A 23,104-nucleotide genomic window follows, 5' to 3' on the forward strand; every position below is an offset into this window, starting at 1 on the left:
ATATATACAAAATATGCCAACAGAATAGATTCACAATATAGATTTGCAATTTGTTTTTTGCATTGCGGCCCTGAATGAGTTAAGATTTTGAACTCTGAATATTTTCAGGGAGGCCATTGTACAACCGCTGGCCGAAATATCTTCTTCCAAACTCAAGCCTCACTTTAGGAAAATGAAGCCTGAGGTCGCAGCGAGTACTACGCAGACAGATCTCCCCCCTGTACTTCAGCCTCTCGCTGAGGTAATGAGGCTCTCCCAGCGTGAGCACTTTGTGGACCAGACAGCAGGTCAGCCTCCTGCACATGTCATCCATTGGGATGAGCTTAGCATCATTTCGGAAGGAGGACATGTGGCCAAAGCGATTAAGGCCAAAATGAACCTTATGGCAGAATTTTGAATTCTCTGAACTTTTGCTAAATCCTCTTTAAATATGCTGTTTTCATGCAGGAAAGCAATATGTGAAGACTGGAAGGACTAAGGACCGCATGAGTTGGGGTTTGGCATATTCTGGAAGGAGAGTTTTAAATCTGCAATATCATTGAGTCAATATTGATTGATCATTGTGACAATATTGATCGTGTAAGGTCTGCAAAAGGGGGTGAGGTATACTCAGAGACAATCCATTTCCTTGGGACTTATCTAGTACAGAACATAGTATTGCAGACAACTACGGTACTGAACCGTGTACTGCCGCCTCCACGGTGACTCATGGACCGGTGCCTCCGCCCTCCAAGGTCGCCTCCCTCGCCCGACCTTCGCCTCCGCCCCCGACGTAACGGCAGTGCCGGGTACACGCCCCGAGACATGTCTCAGACATAGCGTGCAGCGATATAGCGTGTGGGACCTTTTAAAGTAAACAATAGGGTTGGGTTGGGTTCTTACATTTGCAAAAGCATACAAAGCATACGATTTTAAAAAAGACATGGTTTATGTGCTGTAGCTGCTGTATTTTATGCAAAGCAAAATGTTGCTATAGGGCAACCAAATCTATTACAAGTCAATAAAAGGTTGTTGACACAAATAATAATTGGTTCACACACACAGGTTTTCGGATATAAACACCCACACTATTCAAAAATAGAAGATGTAGGTAAACGGTACACGATTTGATGGAAGTAGTTGCCTATGATTGCCATATAGACACATTTTGGATGCCGTACATACGGCGTAATGTTATAAAATACATTTTATGTAAATACATATATCGTAGGCTTAAAATTAAATACTAAATTACGTATTATCATTGTATTGACTATTCGTCTTTCATTCAGTTCATCACTCAAGCATTAAGGTAACATTTTGGTAGTCATAGAAAAAAAATGTTTACTTCAAAGACCCATATACGGCCTCCAAAGGTAATAAATAAGCTGGAATTGGATGTTGCCCAGCATGTCTTAGCAAGAACTGTACAAGTGGAAGCCAAAAAGGAACGGATATGCCAAGCTACAGTTGCATAGAATCATTTTCCATACACAGAATAGACTTCCCAAGTAATGTAAAAATTATAAGCCAAGAAAATGGATGAAGTTCAGGACCATCTCACCAGATGGGACTGGTGTATAGGGTTACACAAGGTTAAATATTGATTCAAACCAATGCAGTATCATAGCAAACAGCTGATTGATTCATCACTTGGCACAGAATATTTTCATTAGTGGAAGACCATCTCACCAGAGGGTACTAGTGTATTGGGTTAAATATTAATTGAAACCAATGCAGTATCATAGCAAACAGCTGATTGATTCATCACTTGGCACAGAATATTTTCATTAGTTGGTAGACCATCTCAACAGATTGCACCACGTTTTTGGCTTCAAATTTTTACTTTAACGGGAAGTCTAAATTTACTGTCTGTACTCTCCATATTTCGTTAATTTATTGTCACGTATAAGCTATTTGTATAATCATAGATTCATTTTCTTATTGATGAGTCTGTGATTTTAAGCATCAACATTACGAGTACTCCCACCGCATTTAAAAACAGCCTTTATTTAGATAATGGTTTGATCAATTCCATGCCTCAACAGTCTATTCTCTTGCGACTAATATCACGCAAGCAAGGTGTGACGCAAGCAGAATTCTTTCTCCGACCCGAGAAAATATTTCTACTAGACAAGAACGCCTTATATTGGTCTGGGCGATCAAAACTATATTTTCTCAATCAATATTTCGTTTTCCTGGATATAACAATGATAATTAAGAAAATAACTTCTTGCCAAAATACAAAGTTAGCATGATAGAAAAATGAATGTTAAAATTTTACAATGATTTTCCTCCTTAGTGAAAAAATCTAGTACCTATAACTGTAACCATAAAAATATCGCATTTTCGTGATAAATAATTAGTTATATCTAATTGATACTAAGGTAAAATATTCTAAAGTAAAAAATCAGTAAATTGTGTTTTTCACCAATCAAGAGCTTTTAAAGATGACGTTATAAGGAAATGACCAAAATAAGTCTTCAATTAGAGCATGAAACACTCTAAATGTAGGTCACAAAGACTATCCGTGTGTCGGAAAAGGAACTCAACACTTAAGCTCAAAGTTGTTAATAGAAAACTGTCCATTACTGGCAGTTTAAAGTTAACAGCTGAACCAGCTTACTTTGGATAAGTTCTATCTTGTCTTAAGGACGGTAAATGTTGTTTATGGAAACAACTGTAGTCTGAAAGATTTAAGAACTTGCATGTGTAATGCGGCAATGCAATTGAATCGTTTAAATACTATATTCACAATTTGGTCTAAGATAGTTAATGGTGAAGACGAGTGCATGTAGAGTGAAAAATTGCTTTGAGGATTTTCAAAAAAAATAATTATCCCCCTACGACCAAGCACAACTAAATTCAAAATCTAGATTATTTTTATCGAAACTACTGTGCTCTCAATTTCAGTTATTAAAAAAGTTATCACACACATACATTACTCTAGTGACTATCGTTCCTTATTCTTGTTTTATTGCACGATTGCACGGTTCCTGCATCACATAATTGCGTGCAAGGAATGAGGAAGACCGGTGTAGCCAACGTCAGTGGTTAACTCTGTTATTGCAACGGTGGAGCACACACGTCTCATAATGTAAGTAATATAGGCATAGGGTTGTGGTTATTGATGAGTCGCTCTCTGACAAAGGGAATCAATAAACAATTTCCATGAGACTAACATGACAGCTTTGAAGACTCGTAGCCCACAGTCTTAGGCCAAGATTATGACAGCATGTTATGCGCTTAAGCAATTTTCACTGACTAACTGTTAAAATACTGTAAATAATTAATTGCAAACCTTAAAACCCCCAACTGACAACAAACGTGTGTTTTAGTCCTTCGAGCCGGATTGTACAAATGTTTCCGGAAATAGTTTGTATAAAAAGACGTGTAATCTACTTTTATACAAACATTCTCAGCCTGATAAATCCTATATTTCTCACGTGTTCGAGTTACGAAAATCCAAATAATATTGAGAAGACCGGCGAAAATGTACAGCCGTGCCCGACAACAATAGACTAGTGTAGACCATCTGGACCAGACTGTACCGCGGACATCGTGGGTGGTGCAGAGAATACGCTTGGAACACCAACAAAGCTGTCTCTTCCCTAGACGATGATCCGTGACGACGACAAAGAGAAACATTTACGCACAATACTTGAATAGAAATAGCCTTACATAACAAAAAATAATGAAAAAACATCGGCCTTATTGTAAAAGTAGTAAGAGAAAATCGGCCATAATCGCCAGCTTTAACTAAGCCACTAACGACACTTTTAGTACTCCGTGTTATTACTTGTTCGTGGTATCGCATTTACAATCAAGCGTGTAATATTCTTTTCGAGCCCTAGACCTGTACCAATATTCCCCTGTACAGCAAATATTTAATCCGATTAAAAAGTGTACTTGCAAATAGAACGTTCATTAGAATTTTGTAAAATATTCAAATTTCAAAGATGCCTGTACATGTACTTAGCGACAATATAATTTCAGAGTTGCTGTTGACGGTGGGCCATTACACACACTACACTCAAAATGCATTTAAGAGGATAAAGTAAAGTGTTGGTGAACACTGTGTACACTGACAAGATAATACATGTTTATTTGACAAACAAAATGTGAAACGCACTGTACAGCTGTTGACCACGACCTTGTCAAACCCACGATGACGTCACTGTTGGTCCTCAGTACCGGGGTCTCTGGCCGTGTCGGAATTCTCGCTGAATTTTGATGAACTTGTCTAGTGAAGATCGCCAAGTAATTTACCTGCGATTCGGATACAACCGGTTAAGCGTTCGCTCTTGAGCAAATCTTTGGTTAATATTGCATGAAACCTCTAATATATTTAGAAGAAAAACAACTGTTAACTATTTGTATTTGCAATATACAATTAAATTATCACGATTGCAAAGTGTCTAAAAATCGACGATATCGGAAAATAAATTAAAAGGAACAATATTTCAACGTAAACATAGCAAATGAAAGGTTTCACAATGGTAATTTAATAATTCAGTACATGTTAACTGTCTCGAAATAAATCATACCATTCGTTCACTATTCCCAAAATCGGAAGCGTCTCTGACAAAGTACAAGCAAAATGATAGCGAAAGCCTTTGCCGAATAGTTTTAACTAGAAAAAATAGGCCTACGTTGTTATAGTATACATTCCAATTACATTTACCTTTGGCATTCTACTTTTAGCACAATGTCGTGTCTGTTTAAAATTCGAACCACCGAATTCACTTCCATTGCCGCGTTTACAGTGTCAATACAGTCAATACACGGAAATGTACATAAAAACTAGATAGCGGTTCGAAGCTCGATTTTCTGAGCAAACAAATCTGTCCGTGTGTTGCGGTGAGTCAACATGCTACACTCACACAGAAGGTAAACACACACCATGACACGAGCAGATGGAGATACTCGGGTTTACAACATTCGGAACCCCATTTCTACATTTCAATCAGATGGTATGGTTACTACACGGCTGTTTTGTGTCTAGGGAGAAAAATTATTTATTCGTATAGACACACAACAACGAGTATTCGAGCACAATGTTGTGCGTATTCGAGAGCACACCGACAATTAATTCAAACTAGCTGTTACCCACGGGCTCCACCCCGTTTACTACATAAGTATTAATAAAACTATTGATTGGTTAAGTTAAGCTGAAATAAACAAAGCAGAATACAGTAATGGTAATACAAACAAATAATAACAGCTGAGGTATTTTTAACATTAGGTAAATGGAAAGTTCCCTTTGGAAAGCAATTACGACCTTATTGGGCAATTTATGAAATAATGGATAAATTTGCGCAAGGTTTCTCGTCATGACGAACATTATAAGTATATGGTTTATGGGGGTGTGACTTGTAGTTTTCTCAAAAGTTCATGGGTACTTTTGGCTTTATATATAGATACAGTAGAACTAGAACCTTGATAACAAGTCTTTCATGGGGATGATCGAATAGGACTCATCAAGGTTGACTCTTAATCGAGGTTTGCAATAACATGTAATTGAGGGTAATATAAAATCGAGAACATTATATCTTATTCACATTATAAAAAATATTTTATCTTACACTTATTATTTAAAGAAAATTACTACACTTGTTTTCGATCATCTTTTAAACCACTGTATACTCGTATGCTTTTAAATGTAACTAAAATATGTCACCGTAATACAATCTGATCTGCATTGATGATAAACTACTCAACTCAAAGCAAAGGATAAGAAACAAAAACTGAACACAGTAATAGCATTGTGGATGAGCATTCAGAAAGTAATTTCAAACCTGAAATGAAAGGAGATTATATGGGTCTGATTTTATGCATAGTGGTGTCAATATGGTTTATTTTATACCACCAAGTTAGACAGTTTTAAATATTTAGTATATGTTTTCGGAAATAGATTTGTGTTTACATAATTGTCAGTACATTAGCAGAGCGCATAAAAACTTTAAGAATACTTCATTTACGTAGTCGCTTTCTAACACTACCCCTTAAAAACTATTTACATTATCATGGCTACAGTTCAGTTCTTCAGATGGCCAAACAAGCTTAAAACAATCGCATCATCTCAATACGATATCAAGTTGAGGATTTGGTGGAAATAGTTCCAAGAACTGTGGGGTGGCAAGTAACAAAACTCATAATAAGTCTTAACGTTATCGTGTCTACACTTACGGGTAAGTTCTTCACGAGGTAAAGCATACTTATAACAATCGTACCATAGGAACTTTCAACACACTGTGTGTAAGTAAGTAAATGATTGGTAGAAATTGTTCCAAGAATTGTGGGGTGGCAAGTGGCAGAACTCGTAATAAGTGTTGTACGAAGTTGGTAATTTAGTTGGAAGCCGGCAGTTGCGTGACGTCTAAGATAAGCAGGCCCTCCTAGTATGTAGATGAGGTCGGGCTTTGCTCGGCAACCGTACACCCTACACACCTCGGCCACTTCACCTGCCTAGGCCCTAGAGTCTAATGTTATACAACTGGGATTGAATTTTCGAGTAATAAAATCTTGTTTTAGGGACGAAATGGTATATTTCATCACTAGGCCGCAAAGTGATTATTTTCGACCACAGCACAAGTTGAACGTTTAAAGAAAATGTGGGAGCGTTGAAAAATGTTTACCCGTGTGATGAACCATATTTTTCGTCATTGTACCCTTATTTATTGCAAACTAAGTTACAAAACAAAAATACTTTTCATGCAACGATAACTTCCAAAAAGACTTTCAACTTGTTTCCAATTTTCCTAATGCAAACAAGCAGCTGATTAGGAAGTGTAATCTTGTGTAAGTTACAAAACAAAAATACTTTTCATGCAAAGATTACTTCCAAAAAGACTTACAACTTGTTTCCAATTTTCCTAATGCAAATAAGCAGCTGTGTAGGAAGTGTAATCTTGTGTAAGTTACAAAACAAAAATACTTTTCATGCAAAGATAACTTCCAAAAAGACTTTCAACTTGTTTCCAATTTTCCTAATGCAAACAAGCAGCTGTTTAGGAAGTGTAATCTTGTGTAGTATATCGTACTATTGACAAGGATGCAACAATACGCTACAAACTATTAAAACAATCGATACATTCTTTCGATACAGGAGAATTCTTATTGCAATCGTAATTTACAACCAAGTTAACAGCAGAATTCTACTCCCTATGGACTAAAAAGCGTTTTACTCCCTAGGGCGAAAAGAGCTAGAGACTCGCAACACATATTTCTAAAGGCTGTTTTTGTTGCAGCATGACAAAAACAATTATGCGGATAACTGTGAAAAGGAAAGGATAGTTTCGTGGATAATTTATTGCTGGGACTTTTGGCTACAGAATCAGCTAATAGTATCTAGTAAGAAAAATTACATATCGTACATTCTCATCTTGTCCTTTTCTCAACTTCGCTACGAATCCAATATCCAGTATCGGCGAACACTAAATACATCAGTATAAAACCACTATAAAATTCAGTTATGATATTGAGCTTACAAGCTCTTAAAGTTACCGACATAACCCTAATAAAGCTCTCTGTCTCTGGTACACATTTCAACGACGAAAATACGTCACTGCGCTTAAAATCAAAGTAAAATATCGAATTGATGAAGTATAAAAGAGAAGCCTCACAGTTTTAATATTAGCAGTTTAAGACTACTTCTATCAATGATGATCATGAATGAAAGAATGAATGAGGCAATCGAGTTAAATTGAGGACAAATCAACATTTATCAATCAAATAATGTAAGAGATAACACATTTAAATGCAGTCGTAAAACAGATAAGATCAGCTGTTTAACACCGTAACCACAAGGTCATTGCCACGTTAGCGTCCCCAGCTGTTCTCAAGGCCGCGTCAGGAAATGTCAAAAACACTCGCTGAATTAAATGTTCAGGCTTTTTATTTTATTTAGGAATTTTATTTTGTTAATTTTTATTTTGCGTTACATTGGACTAGTAATGAAGAATAGCAAATGCGTTATCTGTTTATATACCGTACTTGTGGTGTTTAAAATTTATTTTTCGTTCGGCGTTACATCTGAAGAAAATAACAGCTGTCACAATATAGCTTCTTCAACACATCTGTACAATATGTGCTGCTTTGGAATTCGATCGTCTGTTAAAGTAACCACCATCACGAAATTGGAACACAGTACAATACTTGAATGGCCTATTTAAACGTTTTCAAATAAAAAAATTATCCAAAAAACCATTTGGAATACACTACGTGTACTAAACCATCATTTTTTTACCAGTTGGTTTATAAACATTACAAACCAGTGTTTTGACCAATTTGAGAATTCTATTGACAAACTTAGTCACCCCTCCATGATGAATCTATATATTGTATCGAATAAATAAGAAAATATTGTCTCTTTTTCAGCGTTGTCTCTTTCCATAAAGGATTAAACTAATTTATTGTGTCAATAAACTCAGAAAATCATGCCTCTTTTTCATAGTTTGTTCTTGATTTCAGGAACAATAGAATTAATTTTATAAAAGAGTCAAGTTTTTGCCAACCACAAAGGCAACGTGAAGGGTCGCAGGAAAGCTGGAGGGTTTAATTTGGGCGAAGAACGCGGGTGTAAGAGCAGCTCCATGGGCAGAAAATACGTGACTACTGTCTAATTACACTCACTTGGGGGGGACAAGCTCGACTATAATGGTCATCTTGTCACAATATAAGCAAAATTCAACTATAGCAAGTATTTTTTACATTTTTCTAGCATCCTGGTTAGTAATCTTGTTATCAAATTTATTCTAATTAGACATGACATAAGGAAAGTGATCGCCACTGTGATGAAAGAAATACACTTTTATATGGACTACGTTAGAGACTGTTTTAGAAAAACAAATCTAACCAACATACTAAATATTATTAGGCATGTTACGTCATCACGGCCCCTGTCGAACTATCACTGCTTCTGTTAACCACAGCTTCGGTTGCATATGGCGTGACCAATGATAAGAACCTTGTTGACGATTGTCTCTTGCAGAGTTGCAGCAGAACTCGCTTGAAGTAGTAGCCGAGTGCTCGAAATCGTTAGTAAATTTAATATAGTTGAAATCTGGGACGAATTCACATTAACTGTTACTAGGCAAATAGTGTTAACAGGGACATATCCTGAAGTTGTCACCGCTTTGAAATATAAACTCTGGTAATTCTTCGAAAACAATATCAGCAATAACCCCCCTTTATAACAACGTGCCAACACTAAGCCTTGACATTATAGTCTGTATGATTGAATCTGTCTCCTGGCCCTTCGTCTACTTTGGAATGGAGGGGCATGAGGCAAATTTCATCATACAGAGTATATTACTACGAACTCTCAACAACAAATACTTACCCAAGTAGTAGTTGTCAGTTGGGGCGCGGGGGCGGGGGGGACGGCCACTCGGTTTTGTCGGGAACGGCTGTTGTGGCATTTCGTCAGCACCATGGCTAGCTTCGAGTCGTCCCCGCACCCGCAGATGTAGTAGAGCACCCTCGTGATGGGGCTCCAACCACCGAGTCACAGGTCGGCGTCGTAGCGGTTACGATACACAAACTGTTCCCCACTTTGTCACTGGTTACCGGAGTCACAGTTGTAGTGCTTTTTCATTAGAATGGTCGGAGCAGGAACTGTTCCGCGGTATACGTTACTTCTGTGTCACTGGTTGGCTTTGTAGCAGTTACGAAAAAGTAACAGTTCCACTTTGAGTATTCCTCCACTGGACGCGGTTAAATCCAAGAAACGTTTTAAAGAACATATTAAAACTAGATGATCAAATCGAAAGGGTATAAATTATTTGATGTAATTTACTGTACGAGTACTTATAGGATATCACTATAGGTATTAAAAAATACTCCAGGTGGTTAAAAAATACAAAATTTAGCTCGGTTCTATATTATTTTTCACTCTATAATTGGCTCTTATTTCTAGAAGCAAAAGCATATAGTTGTGGGTGTTGTAGTATGTAAAATGGAACCTGTCTCCATCCGTCAGTCCCCAGATAGACGGTGGGGAGGGGTCAGGGGACAGGTTTCACCATACATACTACAGTATATTTAAGAGCCAGTTACTGCTGAACTGGCTGAATCGCTGAATTTTCAAGTTTCACTCGAACTACGATTTCACCGATTGATACACCACTCTATCACGCGTATCCGTGTTGATGTACCTCTTGTAAAATATTTAGAACGAGTACTTCTTATTACTATACGAATACGGTTTTCAATATATAAAGGCTATTCTACACAATCGATTCAAAATCAAAATGTCTACAAAGTTTAAAAATTGTCCTGAAAAATCCGAACTGCGTGTGACATTCCTCAGAGTGTTCAATAACTATATTAACGATCGCGTCGAGAGAGCGCTACCTAGTTTCAAATGAGATGGCGAGGAGCCAAAATGTTGGCAAAACCTGACCTCAGCATGCTAATGTAGCATCTGTACCACGGTCAAGGACGGTCGAAAGTGAGCAATTCTTTGCTTTGCCTTGCATTCCGACCAGCCCCACTGATTCATGAGTGTTAAAAAAAACTTCGGAATAGGCGGAATTGTAATCAGGGTATGAGGGTTCGAATTACCATAAAAACAACTCACTTCAGCAGAAAACACTACTCGTGGTGTCAAATTAATATCACCTACAACGAAAGGAACCAAAATCCAAATTAATTGTTGATGAATATATGGTAATATAACTATTTTCATTCCAAAAGTTCCTACTGTATACCGGTATGTATTTTCCTGGTAATATTTCCCTTTTCAATCATTGTGCAATTATATTTCATAGTCAAAGACATTCATTCCCTAACCAATTTCACTTTTTACATCCGTTGCAGGACCAAACCTATTTAAAATCAATTCATTCTTCACGTCATACCATAAATTATGTATCTACAATCCTTTTTACTGGGAATTTTGGGAGTAAATATATTTTCCTCATACATTCAGTTAACTTCCAACAATACACATCGATGTATGATTTGCTGCATCTAAAATCGAAGCTACTTAATACAGGGTTGGTACTAAATTTGGAAAATAAAATTCCCTGACTTTTCCAGGGTTTCCAGACTGATATTATACTTTTTCCAGGTATGTCAATATCGACTAATCAAAATCAAGAAATATTAGATAAAATGTAAATACTAAACTTATTTAATCACTTCCAAATACCAACTTGTTTCAACCTATCTACACATCGATTCCTCCCCGTACCGATAACTTAACTATCGATATAAAAATGTGCATCAACCCTAACAAATCTGTAAAAAGGTGGTTTTTCATGAGAAATTCCAGAATTTTTTCATAGTTCCCTGACTTTTCCAGGTTTTCCCTGACTGTACCAACCCTTGATAATCAAACCACCCAAACCCGTAATTGTCTGCGTATCACCATTCAGTTAACTTCCAACATCCCACGACGATGTATGATTTGCTGCATCTAAAATTGAAGCTACTCGATATAGCAATATCGACTAATCAAAATCAATGAATATTAGAAAAAATTAAACATTTCACTTATTTAATCACTTCCAAATACAAAACTTGTTTCAAACTACTGTATCTACATATTGATTCCTCCCCCGTACCGATGACTAACTATCGATATAAAAATATGCACCAACCCTAACAACAAACATTTTTAGAGCAAAATGTAGCATATCTGTAAGGGGTAAAAGGTGGTCTTTCAGGAGAAGTTCTAGAATTTTTTCATAATTCCCTGACTTTTCCAGGTTTTCCCTGACTGTACCAACCCTTGATAATCAAACCACCCAAAAAATTAAATAATCTGCGTATCACCATTCTACACGTTATTTAGCTCTATGAAAATGTATACAAATTTCGAATTAACTACGATGAAAAAAGAATATCGGAGCTCAATATTACAAATCTATTTCATCAGAATAGAATGCTATTCCGTCTCAGACGGTATTTAGATGAGACTGCATGCAGAAGAGGTACAGATTACAGCTGAGAAAGCTTTTCTCACTTGACAAAAAGCCATCCATTCTCTGCAGAGAATATTGCTTCTAATGCCCGTCTCTCGGAACTGTCGAACATAGTGTTTCAGAATAATCTTTCCAACAATCACGGAGATCAACCCTTAGTCCAACACTGTATGCCGCATCAAATCGGTTCAACTAAATGAAACATTTTTCTTTTTAGCCTATATTTATCGTCTTACGTTTTTCAAATTAAAACAAAATCACAATGGGTTCAGGAAATATTTATTATCAAAACCCGTTAATAACTTATTTACACGATTTCCAATCGATCTAATTTTTTTTTTCAAGGAAAATTCATATGCAAATACGAGTAAAAAAATTCACTCACATTTAGTGACAAAGATTTTTATGTATGGTAACACTTTCTAAAGTACCAAAGATAACCCCCATGAGAAACACAACCAAATGAACAGCAATCAATAATATTTTACAAATGTGTCAGTAAATAATATCGCGAAGTTATAAGTAGGCTACTGCATATCCGTGTTTAAACAATTAAATAGGCCTACAACCACAACAAAAGTTGCATAAAATGTGAATATAAAATAATCAAAATTTCCGTGGAATTAAAAACTAGCACATAACTTCAAATCCAATGACTAAAATAACTATTCATTTAACAAAATCACCAATCACGAGATGACAAGTTTCCACTACATCAAAAACTTGTAAAACAATATTTCACATTCCAAAAAACCAGTATCAAATATTTGTACTGGACAAATACAAACTTTTACACCAAGAATAACTAAAGTTAAAATTCACATCAACGTAAAGCCGGTTAAAGTCCGCGAACCCACGAGCGGATCCCACAGCGCGGTGGCGGCGTCGCTGCGCGTAGCGGCGAACTGACTGTAAGGGTAGACTGTCTATCGACCCCTACACCCCCCTTACACCCTACACCTTTACACCTTACACTCAATAAAGGTGAGGTGATAAAGGTGTTCACCTGGTACCCGCATAATCATTTATGTACACATATACGCCAGAGGTTCCACGTTTGTAAGGGTACAAACCCTAAAATCGCTCACGTGGGGTTGAGAATTGTGTCATATTTGCGTCAGGATGTAAAATGTAAGAATATAAAACCCCGTCACAGCAAACCTGCAGACTAAGCAAATTTACATTTGCCTGATTCGATTTACACTAAAATGTCTCCTTAAAATATTATATTCAAATAGCATTAAATTAACGAGGCTTTGCTGCAATATTAAGGGTAAATGTTTTTTTTTCATGTTAATAGTTAGTAAGAATTACAAATATTCCAAATTTGATCAAAATATGTTCCTAAACAAGCAAACTACATCAGTTTACTTATTCTCCGTAAGAATAACATGGAAATTTTAAATTTACAATTTTTGGGAATTTTCTCCGTAACCATTAAGCGCATGATAACGCTTCAATATACTAAATTATTAGTTTTTTAAGCTCTACAAAATGGTTTGGAAAAAATTGATAAATGTGATTTTATTTTGTCAAAAATGGGAAAATCCAATTTTTACCCCATAACCCCCCCCCCCCCTCCCACAAGTCCGATCGTGTGCTGGTTTCACGAACTCGTTCGAATAAAATGTACGTTTACACGTTTGTACCAAATTTCATCAAAATCAGATAATTTTTGCTCGAGTTATCGTGCTAACGGACACATAATATATATATTATATGAATTTGAACGGATGGTGTTTTTGACCTCTAGGGACCTCAAAACGAAAAAGTAAATCGATCCCGGGTCCAGGTCTTACCATGAGTACTACGGTAATAGCTTATTCCCTATATGGGAAATTCGCTAATAGTGAATAGTATTGAAATGTTACAGGTTTTAACATAGATTGATTTAAAAAGTAATACTAGTTTAAATAATCATTGACCAAGCAATATTGCAATAGATGTTGACACAATTAACTCCGGCTTGGTTCTACAATTTCCTATTTCAACAACCAGTTTGCATATCATTGTCATCAGAATACGAGTAGAGGATTCGTGTATATGTCGGCACGTAATACTATGATCAAGTTGTAGTAGTATTTATATTCTGATTATGCATCTGTACATAAATTACTCTACTGAATGTTATACTACCCTATTATATTATACTGAATGAATGAGTGGACGAAATCATCTGTAAAGTAAATACGAGACGAAGTAATAAAAATGTTTTAAATTACGAAATGAATTTTCCTAAATAATTAAGTAAATATATCAACGCACTTAAAGCCCCTATATTTACGGTTATGCAATTCATAACCATTAAATGAGAAAAGAGGAAATATATTTTGGTAAAACCTTAACCGTTCATCATTAACTCTAATTGTTATTTTCACTACGTATTACATGGAAACAGACCAACTCGATGTAGTGATAAGCTTGACAATAACGAGGAGCATTTTAATTCAACTATAGTAAACTTAGAAGAAATGTACACCAAAGTAAATAAAATTAAGCACTATTAATTTTCCCAAAAAAACAGTCCCTACCATATAGATGTATTAACTACAACGGATATGTGCTCTAAAAACAAAACAACACTCATCAAATCGCATCAAAAGGAAAAACACTGCATTCATACTTTTCCATAAATTTACTGACTCGAAGAAAAAAACAAACGAACCAAAACAAGGGTTATCCACTTTGATAACCTGACCCTTGACAAGCGAATAAAGATATAAAATTGCTTTGCACGGGTCGTTGCGGAATGGACTATTCACTTCAATATTATGCAGCAGTTACTGACAGTAAGACCATTACCTACCTCAGCAGGCAAGAATATGGTGTTTGACACCATTTTTGCCATCAAGGTCATATTTTACTGCAACGGGTGTACACAGAGTGACCCGTTTAGGGATACGTTAAATTGGTCAAAATCCTACGTCTAGTTAGTGAGCTATCCGCCAGTATTGTGATTTTATTTCATACCTTTAAGCCAATTACAAATTAATATGTTTTGTTAACAATTTAAAAGATAGCTATTTTACGAAAAAAGCCAAGAACACTTTTATTTATCATATAATCTTTGTTATAAAAAAAAAACACCAATTTTAAAAAGAAGACTAAATAGCAGAAAATAATGTTTGTTTTTTTATTGTACAGATCACGCACGTCGCACAATAAGGCCAAGCAGTGAGCTCTCCTCATCCACGGTCTAAAATTGGTGATTTCTCAGTTTTTTTTTTTATATTTCCTTCATTTTAAACTTAACGAGGTGTTAGCCCGTCCTACGTACGGGAATTCAGTAGTCAGTTAAAACCGTGTACAATTCAGATCAGCTAGATTACACATATAAAGACAAAGTTTCTTTATGTGTATGCAGTTTTAATATGAAAAATCATCTTGTTAACAAATGTTGTGTGACCAAATATGTTTTTATTCCATCATAGGCCTATACGATATGCATTTTAAATCCGATAATTTTACAATAAAACAGCAATTCTGCAATTTTTACGATGTGAAAAGCATTGAAGTGAGATTTGCAGCCGATTCTCACAGACGCACACTGATTATAAGTAGCCTACAGTAGAGAGAGTAATAGTCAATTGAGAAGTGTATAGACCTAGTCAACGATACCAACTTGCATAGCATACCTGCCTCTTCCATAATTATTATCACCACAATACAACTACTATACACAATTTCCAGTAGGTCTGAATAGACACGACCTAAAATAAAACGATAATATCCCATAAAATTCACAGTACACATAATTTAACTTTGGTGTCCTAACATCAAAAATAATCGTCACACCTATCCTTTATATCAATTTCACTGCATTAATTGCTAAATAAATAAGTGTAAACAAAGAAAAGTAAAAACAATAACAGTTTGTTTTGAAACAGCTGTTTGTTTCAAATAACATTCCTTTGAAAAAAGAACTGGTCACATGTAGCAGGAATATAAAAAGTAAACACGCTAGTAAAGCTAATGACGTAATTGTCAATGTTTATTATCCATACCGTTATCAGTTCTATCCTTGATAATTACCCACCCTCATTGAATAAATGTACATCGTAATTTCCCATATTAGTTAATTTAAACTACAATATATTCATAGTTGAAATAAAAGTGATATTTTCACGTTTGGGGGCGCTGATATAGGCACCCCAAAACGTAACCAAAACTGAACACGATTTCATAAAAGGATGGTTTGTCTAATTGCAGTATCCTAGGTCAATGTTGACGTTGTGTTCAATCTATGTCATCCATCTGTTTATCTTTGTATAAAACCCGGCTAAGGTTGTGGTGGTAATTTAAAATCGTGATTCCTGATTATCCATGATCTTCTTTTTATGACATCAATATTTTCGGGCCTAATCCAAACAAAGTTAAAGCAGACAAACATTAATTGTAAACAAAAATCTACCATGAATAATTAAAACATGTAAACATTGTTATTTTTCTAATCTTTCCTTGAAAAGTGGAGCAGTAAAATAATTTGCATTTATCCTTTTTTTATTAAGACTCGTGTACAGAGCCTCGATTTGAACTGTGGTTTAATTTTTTTTTTTTTTTTTTTATAAAAAAGAGGTTGGCGGCCTCTTTTAACCTTGCATTTGCCCGTCCACATGGACTACAGATCTGTGCGTGGAACGTATCCAGCAAAGCAAGGGGTGAGCCGGTACAGTACAAAGGTGAACTGTACTGATAAAAGTTAGTGGCAGTGACCAGGACCCGAACCCACGACACTACTGCCTTGGGCCCGAAGTCCGCGACGCTACCGACTGAGCCACCGACTCACTTAATCAGAATTAATTAATTTTTGTCTAAACTATTTTAAACTGTGGTCTAATTATCTCTACTAATCTTACTTATTTCCCATAATCAATGACAAAATAAGAGTAAATAAAATAACCTCATAGTTCCATAGTTTATATTTAACCAGCTGTTAGTTAAAACAAATTATATTGCTCTAAGACAAATCGAAGATTACAAAGATTGCGTTAAAAAATATTTTTGAAGATCCTAGTATTTTACTATGTATATTTAATTAATCTGTCATCCTCTTATAGAAGAATTGAACGTATCAATTATTAGCATTTCACATAGTATAAATAAGTCAGCCCTAAGTATGTCTTTACATTTTTATCCAAATGCTGAATTTGTGACACAAAAGCTGAATGTTTACAGCTGTTATGTTAAGAAAATTATTTTATGCCAAAAGCTAGTTTAGAATCTTAGCGTCGGCTGCTAGACTTTTTAAAAATTAAAACTTAATTTCTAAAAAACTGGGACCCTAAACTAAAATTATGGCTTCGACATTCCCTAGTTCTCAAAATTATTTTTCTTTCAACACAAAAATCATGAAAATCCGTCGAGTGGTTGATTCAGAATCGTGAAATAAAAAAACACTGTTTCGTTTTAATATTATAGATGTTGTTCGATAGGAAATTTTAATATAGGCTAAGTTTTAAAAAATTGAATGGCTGCCATTTCTACAAAAACATATTTATTATGATCATATTATATTTATTTAAGTACTTAATGACTTTTAAAAATCGTATTCCAAATTGCATACGCAAACTAGCTGTACCTGCGGGATTTGCCCCGTTTAACTTCATATGTATTAATAAAGGAGCTCGTTCGCTGCGCTCACTTGCCTTCAGGTTAGCTCGTTCGCTACGCTGACTCGCCTCCGGGTTGAAGTTCGTTCGCTCCGCTCACTCACCTTTTGGTTGCAAGCTGTTGTCATAAATGTAAAAAAATAATAGTGCTGCTCCCTGTTGGTAAACCTATTAACTCTTTAATGCTATTGAACATCACAGAATCAACTTGTTTAGTTGAACCAGCTGTTAAGATTCTTTAATTTCATTTAAATATAAGTACTCATAAGGTTAACACGTTAACCTTATGAGTACTTATATTTAAATGAAATTAAAGAATTCACCTTATGAGTACTTATATTTAAATGAAATTAAAGAATCTTAACAGCTGGTTCAACTAAACAAGTTGATTCTGTGATGTTCAATAGCATTAAAGAGTTAATAGGTTTACCAACAGGGAGCAGCACTATTATTTTTTTACATTAATTTGGAATACGATTTTTAAAAGTCATTAAGTACTTAAATAAATATAATATGATCATATGGGAAACTCCAGAGCCACTGGGGCGGAGCCCGAAACACCGATACAACCGAACACCGGTCAAATAAAAACTACTAAGTTTTCCTATTTAATGCCCAAAGAATCGGTGTACCGAATTTCAGCCTCATAGGTAAATGGGAAGTGGGAGAATTAGTGATGAGTGAGTGAGTGAGTGAGTCAGTGAAGGCTTTGCCTTTTATAAGTATAGATATTTAATAATTGAATTTAAACTCAAGAAGAGAAAATGGCAGATATAAAAACTATTCTTGACTTTTATTTTATTTTGACCCATTAAAGCTATTTCTAAATTTTTGTAGCCTACTTTGGGACACCCTTTATTTTTTTACAAATTTAAACATCCCTGGAAAATAGGCCTAAGTAGTTTTCAACATACTAGGAATGAATAAGGGTGTGTATGACTTTATTGTGGAAAAGAATTTACTTAACTTTCAAAGATATCTTCAAACATACGAAGTCTTAAATAAAATAAAAAAAACTCGTCCATTTTGTGATGGTGAGAGAAAAGAAATTCGACTACGATTTTTGAAGGTTACAAAAGCTAACTGAAATTATCAAATTGTAAATCATAAATAATTTCAAACTAACATCTATATATATAATACGCCAAGCCGATTTTTGTAAACATAACTCCTCCCTCATTTTTGGACCGATTTTCATTATTAAAGTGTCAAAAGAATGGCCCTGATCTGTAGTTATGCAAAGTGTTTTTATTTTTTGGAAACCTTTATTAGTTCAGGCTGGATCTCCCATCAAAGTTGGGTTTTCTCCCATAAGATTAACATGGGGGAATCCAAATATTTAATTGGAAACTTTGTCTCCACTAATTTAAGAGAACGACTGGGCGTAGAAACTTGGTAGAGGTGTCCAAAGAAATGTCTTGGTCTAAAGATGAGTTATCAAAAGAAAAACGAAGTAAACTCCCTTAGGGCTCTGCCCCAGAAGCCTTTAAAAGATACCTCCACAGATTTGTTTACATTTTGGCCATGTAGATAATACTTTTTAATTAAACAGCTGTTTATTTTTAAATACAGTAGTATTTTAAACAAAACACATTTATTGAGAGTTACTGAATTGTCCAAAGGAAGTATTTGCAATGTTATTTTCTTGAACTCTTAGAGAGCCTTTGAATGTTATTGGGCTAACGAAAAAGCATTGTGCATGTTTACTAGCGCTACTCAGCAACAAAAATAATTTAATTTATCTCTAAAAAACATATTTTTAAAGTGCACTGAGCAGCAGTCTAAAAAATACTATGTAACTTTCTCATATAGTTACAAAATGCTCAAACTCGCATTGTGACATTAATTTATGAATCGGCTTATATTTCTCCAACAGTTATTCATCTGCAGAAGAAGTTCAGTGTGCTCTTATCGTGTCTAATAACATCCAAACACAAAAACCTTGCCTAAAATGGTACCTATCTTGACACATTATTTGTAGTGGCCTATATTACGGACCGTGGCCCACTGGGTTGGTAACATCATTGAAAGTAACACGATATTTTGGCTGGAAGAATAAATACTATTTAAGCAGCTACTGTCATGACAGAAAGGTCATATTCCTTTTAAACTAGATCACATCATCCTTTATAAGATACGTTGATTAACAATGCATGTAAACGTCAATATTTACGTAACAGCCAATTTACAGTATGTTTTTCTCTTTGGAAATGCCATTTTGCTATTTGATTTGCATTATTTGTTACCAATGAAGCCACACGACCATATAAACGAGGAGGCCCCCAATCGTCGATTTCGACGGGTTTCACCTAGTATAATATTATTTTGGAACCAAACATATTTAAAACTATACTTACAGAATATAGTACTTCTAAATAGGATTATCTGCATACCTGTAAAATAAAATATTGATTCAGTACAAACGACAATGATTAAGTAACAAAAATAGCTTTGAACGTCACATTGTCTTCTGGAGTCTTACAATACTCTTGGAGATAACAGGGAGTGTTAAAAATGCGCAGCTCTGATTAGGATTAAACCACTTAATAATCCAAAATAAACTATACGTAGAGCACCTCCGGATGTATCCTGCTATGTTACATACAATAGTATTACATACATGCGATTATATATCACGTACAGGGCCAGCTTAATTGTGAAGAATAAACAAACAGATCAAAAGAGGTTTGAGCACTTTACTTTGATCGAGATCTAAAGTGTCCTTTGATCAAACTGGGCGGCTCCGAAGATCAAAAGACGTACCATCAGACCCGAGCATTTGTTTATCGTTTCAAGAGCATTACAAAATAACCCTTCGAATCGACAACAGGGTTATAGAAGATCACAAAGACTTTCTCTGTGTGTTGGTTGAAAAAGTCTACGAAAATTTGAAGACAGTCAAATATGTTTGAGAACTCAAATTAACGATTCCGTAAAAGTTTAATTTAATGGGCTTATCCCAACTCCGCGCGGTGGTCAATTTTTGCTCTACCAGTCCTGACGGCTGTGAGTTTGTATTTTAAGTTTGAAATTGTTATAAATATACATAATTTAGAACTGTACGAAACCACAGCAACTAATAAAATAAAGTTAATTAGTACAAAATAGAATACTTATGTTTGAATTTGCCTATTATTAACCTAATTTTGCCTATTATTATCCTAATCTAACCTAACCTAACCTAATCTAACCTAACCTAACCTAACCTAATCTAATCTAACCTAACCAAACCTAACCTAACATAACCTGTCACATGAATTAAAAAGCTATGAACAAATAAAAGTGTAACATATATAGAATATTTTACCAACACATCATATCTCATACGAAAGCACAACAAGGTAGCGTAGAGATTAGATGTAGCCACCGCGTGGAGTTAGACTTCATCTATACACTAAAAGTGACCACCGCGCGGAGTTGGACATGTGCCACGAGGGACCCGAAGTGACCACCGCGCGGAGTTGGACAGTCGGTTTTGACATATTTCTGACCGACGCGCGGAGTTGGGATAAGCCCGACTATACACTAAAAGTGACCACCGCGCGGAGTTTGACTCGATCCATCGGGGGCCATAACAATTTTCCTCGGCTTAAATTTGACCACTGCGCGGAGTTGGGCTATCCCCCAATTTAATAAATAGAAATTTCGTGGACATTACAATGGCTTTTCAACCAAGTATAGTCGAAGAAAATTTTAACCGAAAATATACTCTATTTAAGACAAATTGTATTTTAAATTAAACTGCTAAGGGATTGTGTGTTTTTTACCTTATTTTTAAAAATATTTCTTCATGCTGAGTTGCAATTAAAGATGACTAGACAACAGAACAATAATAAACAACAACAATAACAATAAAAATTAGATTCGATTTTAGAGTTAATTTGATGGTGGTTAGACAATAAAAATCGTACGCGATAAACGACCCTTTATAATACGGGAATACAGAAGAAATATTTAAACTACTTATTTAAAAAAAAAACAGTTTGAAACACGACTTCCTCTAAACTGAAAAATCGCATTTAACGATTATATAGTACTAATCACAAAGTAACTCTCTACAGATCTTTCACGTATATCCTTCTAATGAGCATTTGCCCTTTACACATATATAAGAGTATTTATTTATGTCACAACTATACTGTAATCTATTGTAATACTGTACATAATTTTACACAATTATTATCCCGCACAAATAAATACGACAAAGAAATCTATTGAAAATGGATTTGCTTTGTTGGAAAAAACAAAAGAATTTTAAAGCGCAGTCTGTTTAAAGCGAGTTTTAAGAATCACTTTGACTTAAGTTATTTTCTTTGGCGGAGTTTATTAAATTAATTACTGGCGTTCCTAACAGGCTTTGAGTTTTGACGGACTTTTATTCTTCATTCTTTAACTTTTGACCTCGGTTGAAGAATTAAATACTTTGTGTCCCCTCTAGTTAATTCTTTACATTTTCAAGATGCCAATTAAAATATTTTACAATTGATTGTAAATGGTATTCATTCATTTTTTAAGATAAAGTTAATACTAGAATATTGTCAAAATATACATACTATAAATTACATGAAAAATACTGCATTGGCATTACTTATTATTGTTCACATTGAGAGGCATACCCTTCTTCAATGTAGTTACTGAATGAAAAAAAAACATTTTATTTAAACCACTTGTTCGAGAAACTATCAACGTTACGTGACGTGACGTTCAACGTCGTGCGTTGAAATCAATATTTTTTACAAACATAAGTTTTCATTTTTAAATAAGTGTAAGTTTTACAAAAACTTATCAAAATCAGCAAATCAACAAAATTTAAAAATATTTAGCTGACAAAATTTATCTTATTATTTACTAAAAAAATCAACTACAACAATTATTTCGGCAATCAGTAAGTGTTAATTTTAACACACCCCAAAACATTTTGCACGTAAGTTTACATCTAAACCTCACACACCACGTTGCATCCCGTAGAGACAGACATAACATGGTAGAAAGTGCAAGTGTAATGTGTACGGCCAACGCCGCGGTACAGATGTAGTTTGTTGTACTTGGCCCACGGCCAGGGACCCCATATTGGTTTTTGTCCCGATGACACAAACTTGGCCGTTTTGTCCCATATTGTGACCCAACTTTGCTCATCGTCGTACTTTAAAAACAATAACCAGCACAGTTTAACCTTCATCAACTGGTGTAAAATCACACCATATGGAGTAATTTTGGTAGTACATTTGACAATGACTAGATCTAGATATTTAATTTTCATGTTTAGGTTATAGCATGGTCTTAAACACAAGTTTAGTAGACTTCTTGCCTCATTGTTAAGTACGTATTACCATAGATTAAACATACAAGGGAGTATGTTTAATCTATGGTATTACACTGAGTTATTTGTGTAACTAGTAGGCGAAGTGGCACTTTTCTGCACACGAAAGAAATGTTTACTCGAGTTTCTCGAGTGCAGCAAAGACAGTTTGCACTCGTGTTCTACATTACATTATTCCTACAGTTAAAGCATATAAATAGTTAGTCTTTCAAACACTATATGACACGTTTTTACGTTAGGTGAAATCCAAACATTGAACGAAATGG

General features: G+C 35.1%; 1 protein-coding gene across 2 annotated transcripts in view; it reads right to left on the reverse strand.

Moving 5' to 3' along the window:
• The window catches only part of LOC129001268 (serine/threonine-protein kinase 26-like), a 164,337-nt gene that overhangs the window by 97,093 nt on the left and 44,140 nt on the right, over positions 1–23,104 (reverse strand). Inside the window, exon 1 of one of the 2 annotated variants that reach the window (XM_054428509.1) lies at positions 9,323–9,674. The exons of the other annotated variant lie outside the window; for it this stretch is intronic. Within the exon in view, the coding sequence (XP_054284484.1) occupies positions 9,323–9,415 (93 nt within the window). The 5' untranslated portion in view covers positions 9,416–9,674. Of the gene's footprint in view, positions 1–9,322; positions 9,675–23,104 lie in introns of those variants that run through there. 2 annotated transcript variants of the gene reach the window in all.

This window comes from Macrosteles quadrilineatus, unplaced genomic scaffold (genome assembly GCF_028750875.1).
Source record: "Macrosteles quadrilineatus isolate MER2022 unplaced genomic scaffold, UCM_ALF_1.0 Scaffold_8__2_contigs__length_117827958, whole genome shotgun sequence".
In the NCBI taxonomy this organism is placed as follows: Eukaryota; Metazoa; Arthropoda; class Insecta; order Hemiptera; family Cicadellidae; genus Macrosteles; species Macrosteles quadrilineatus.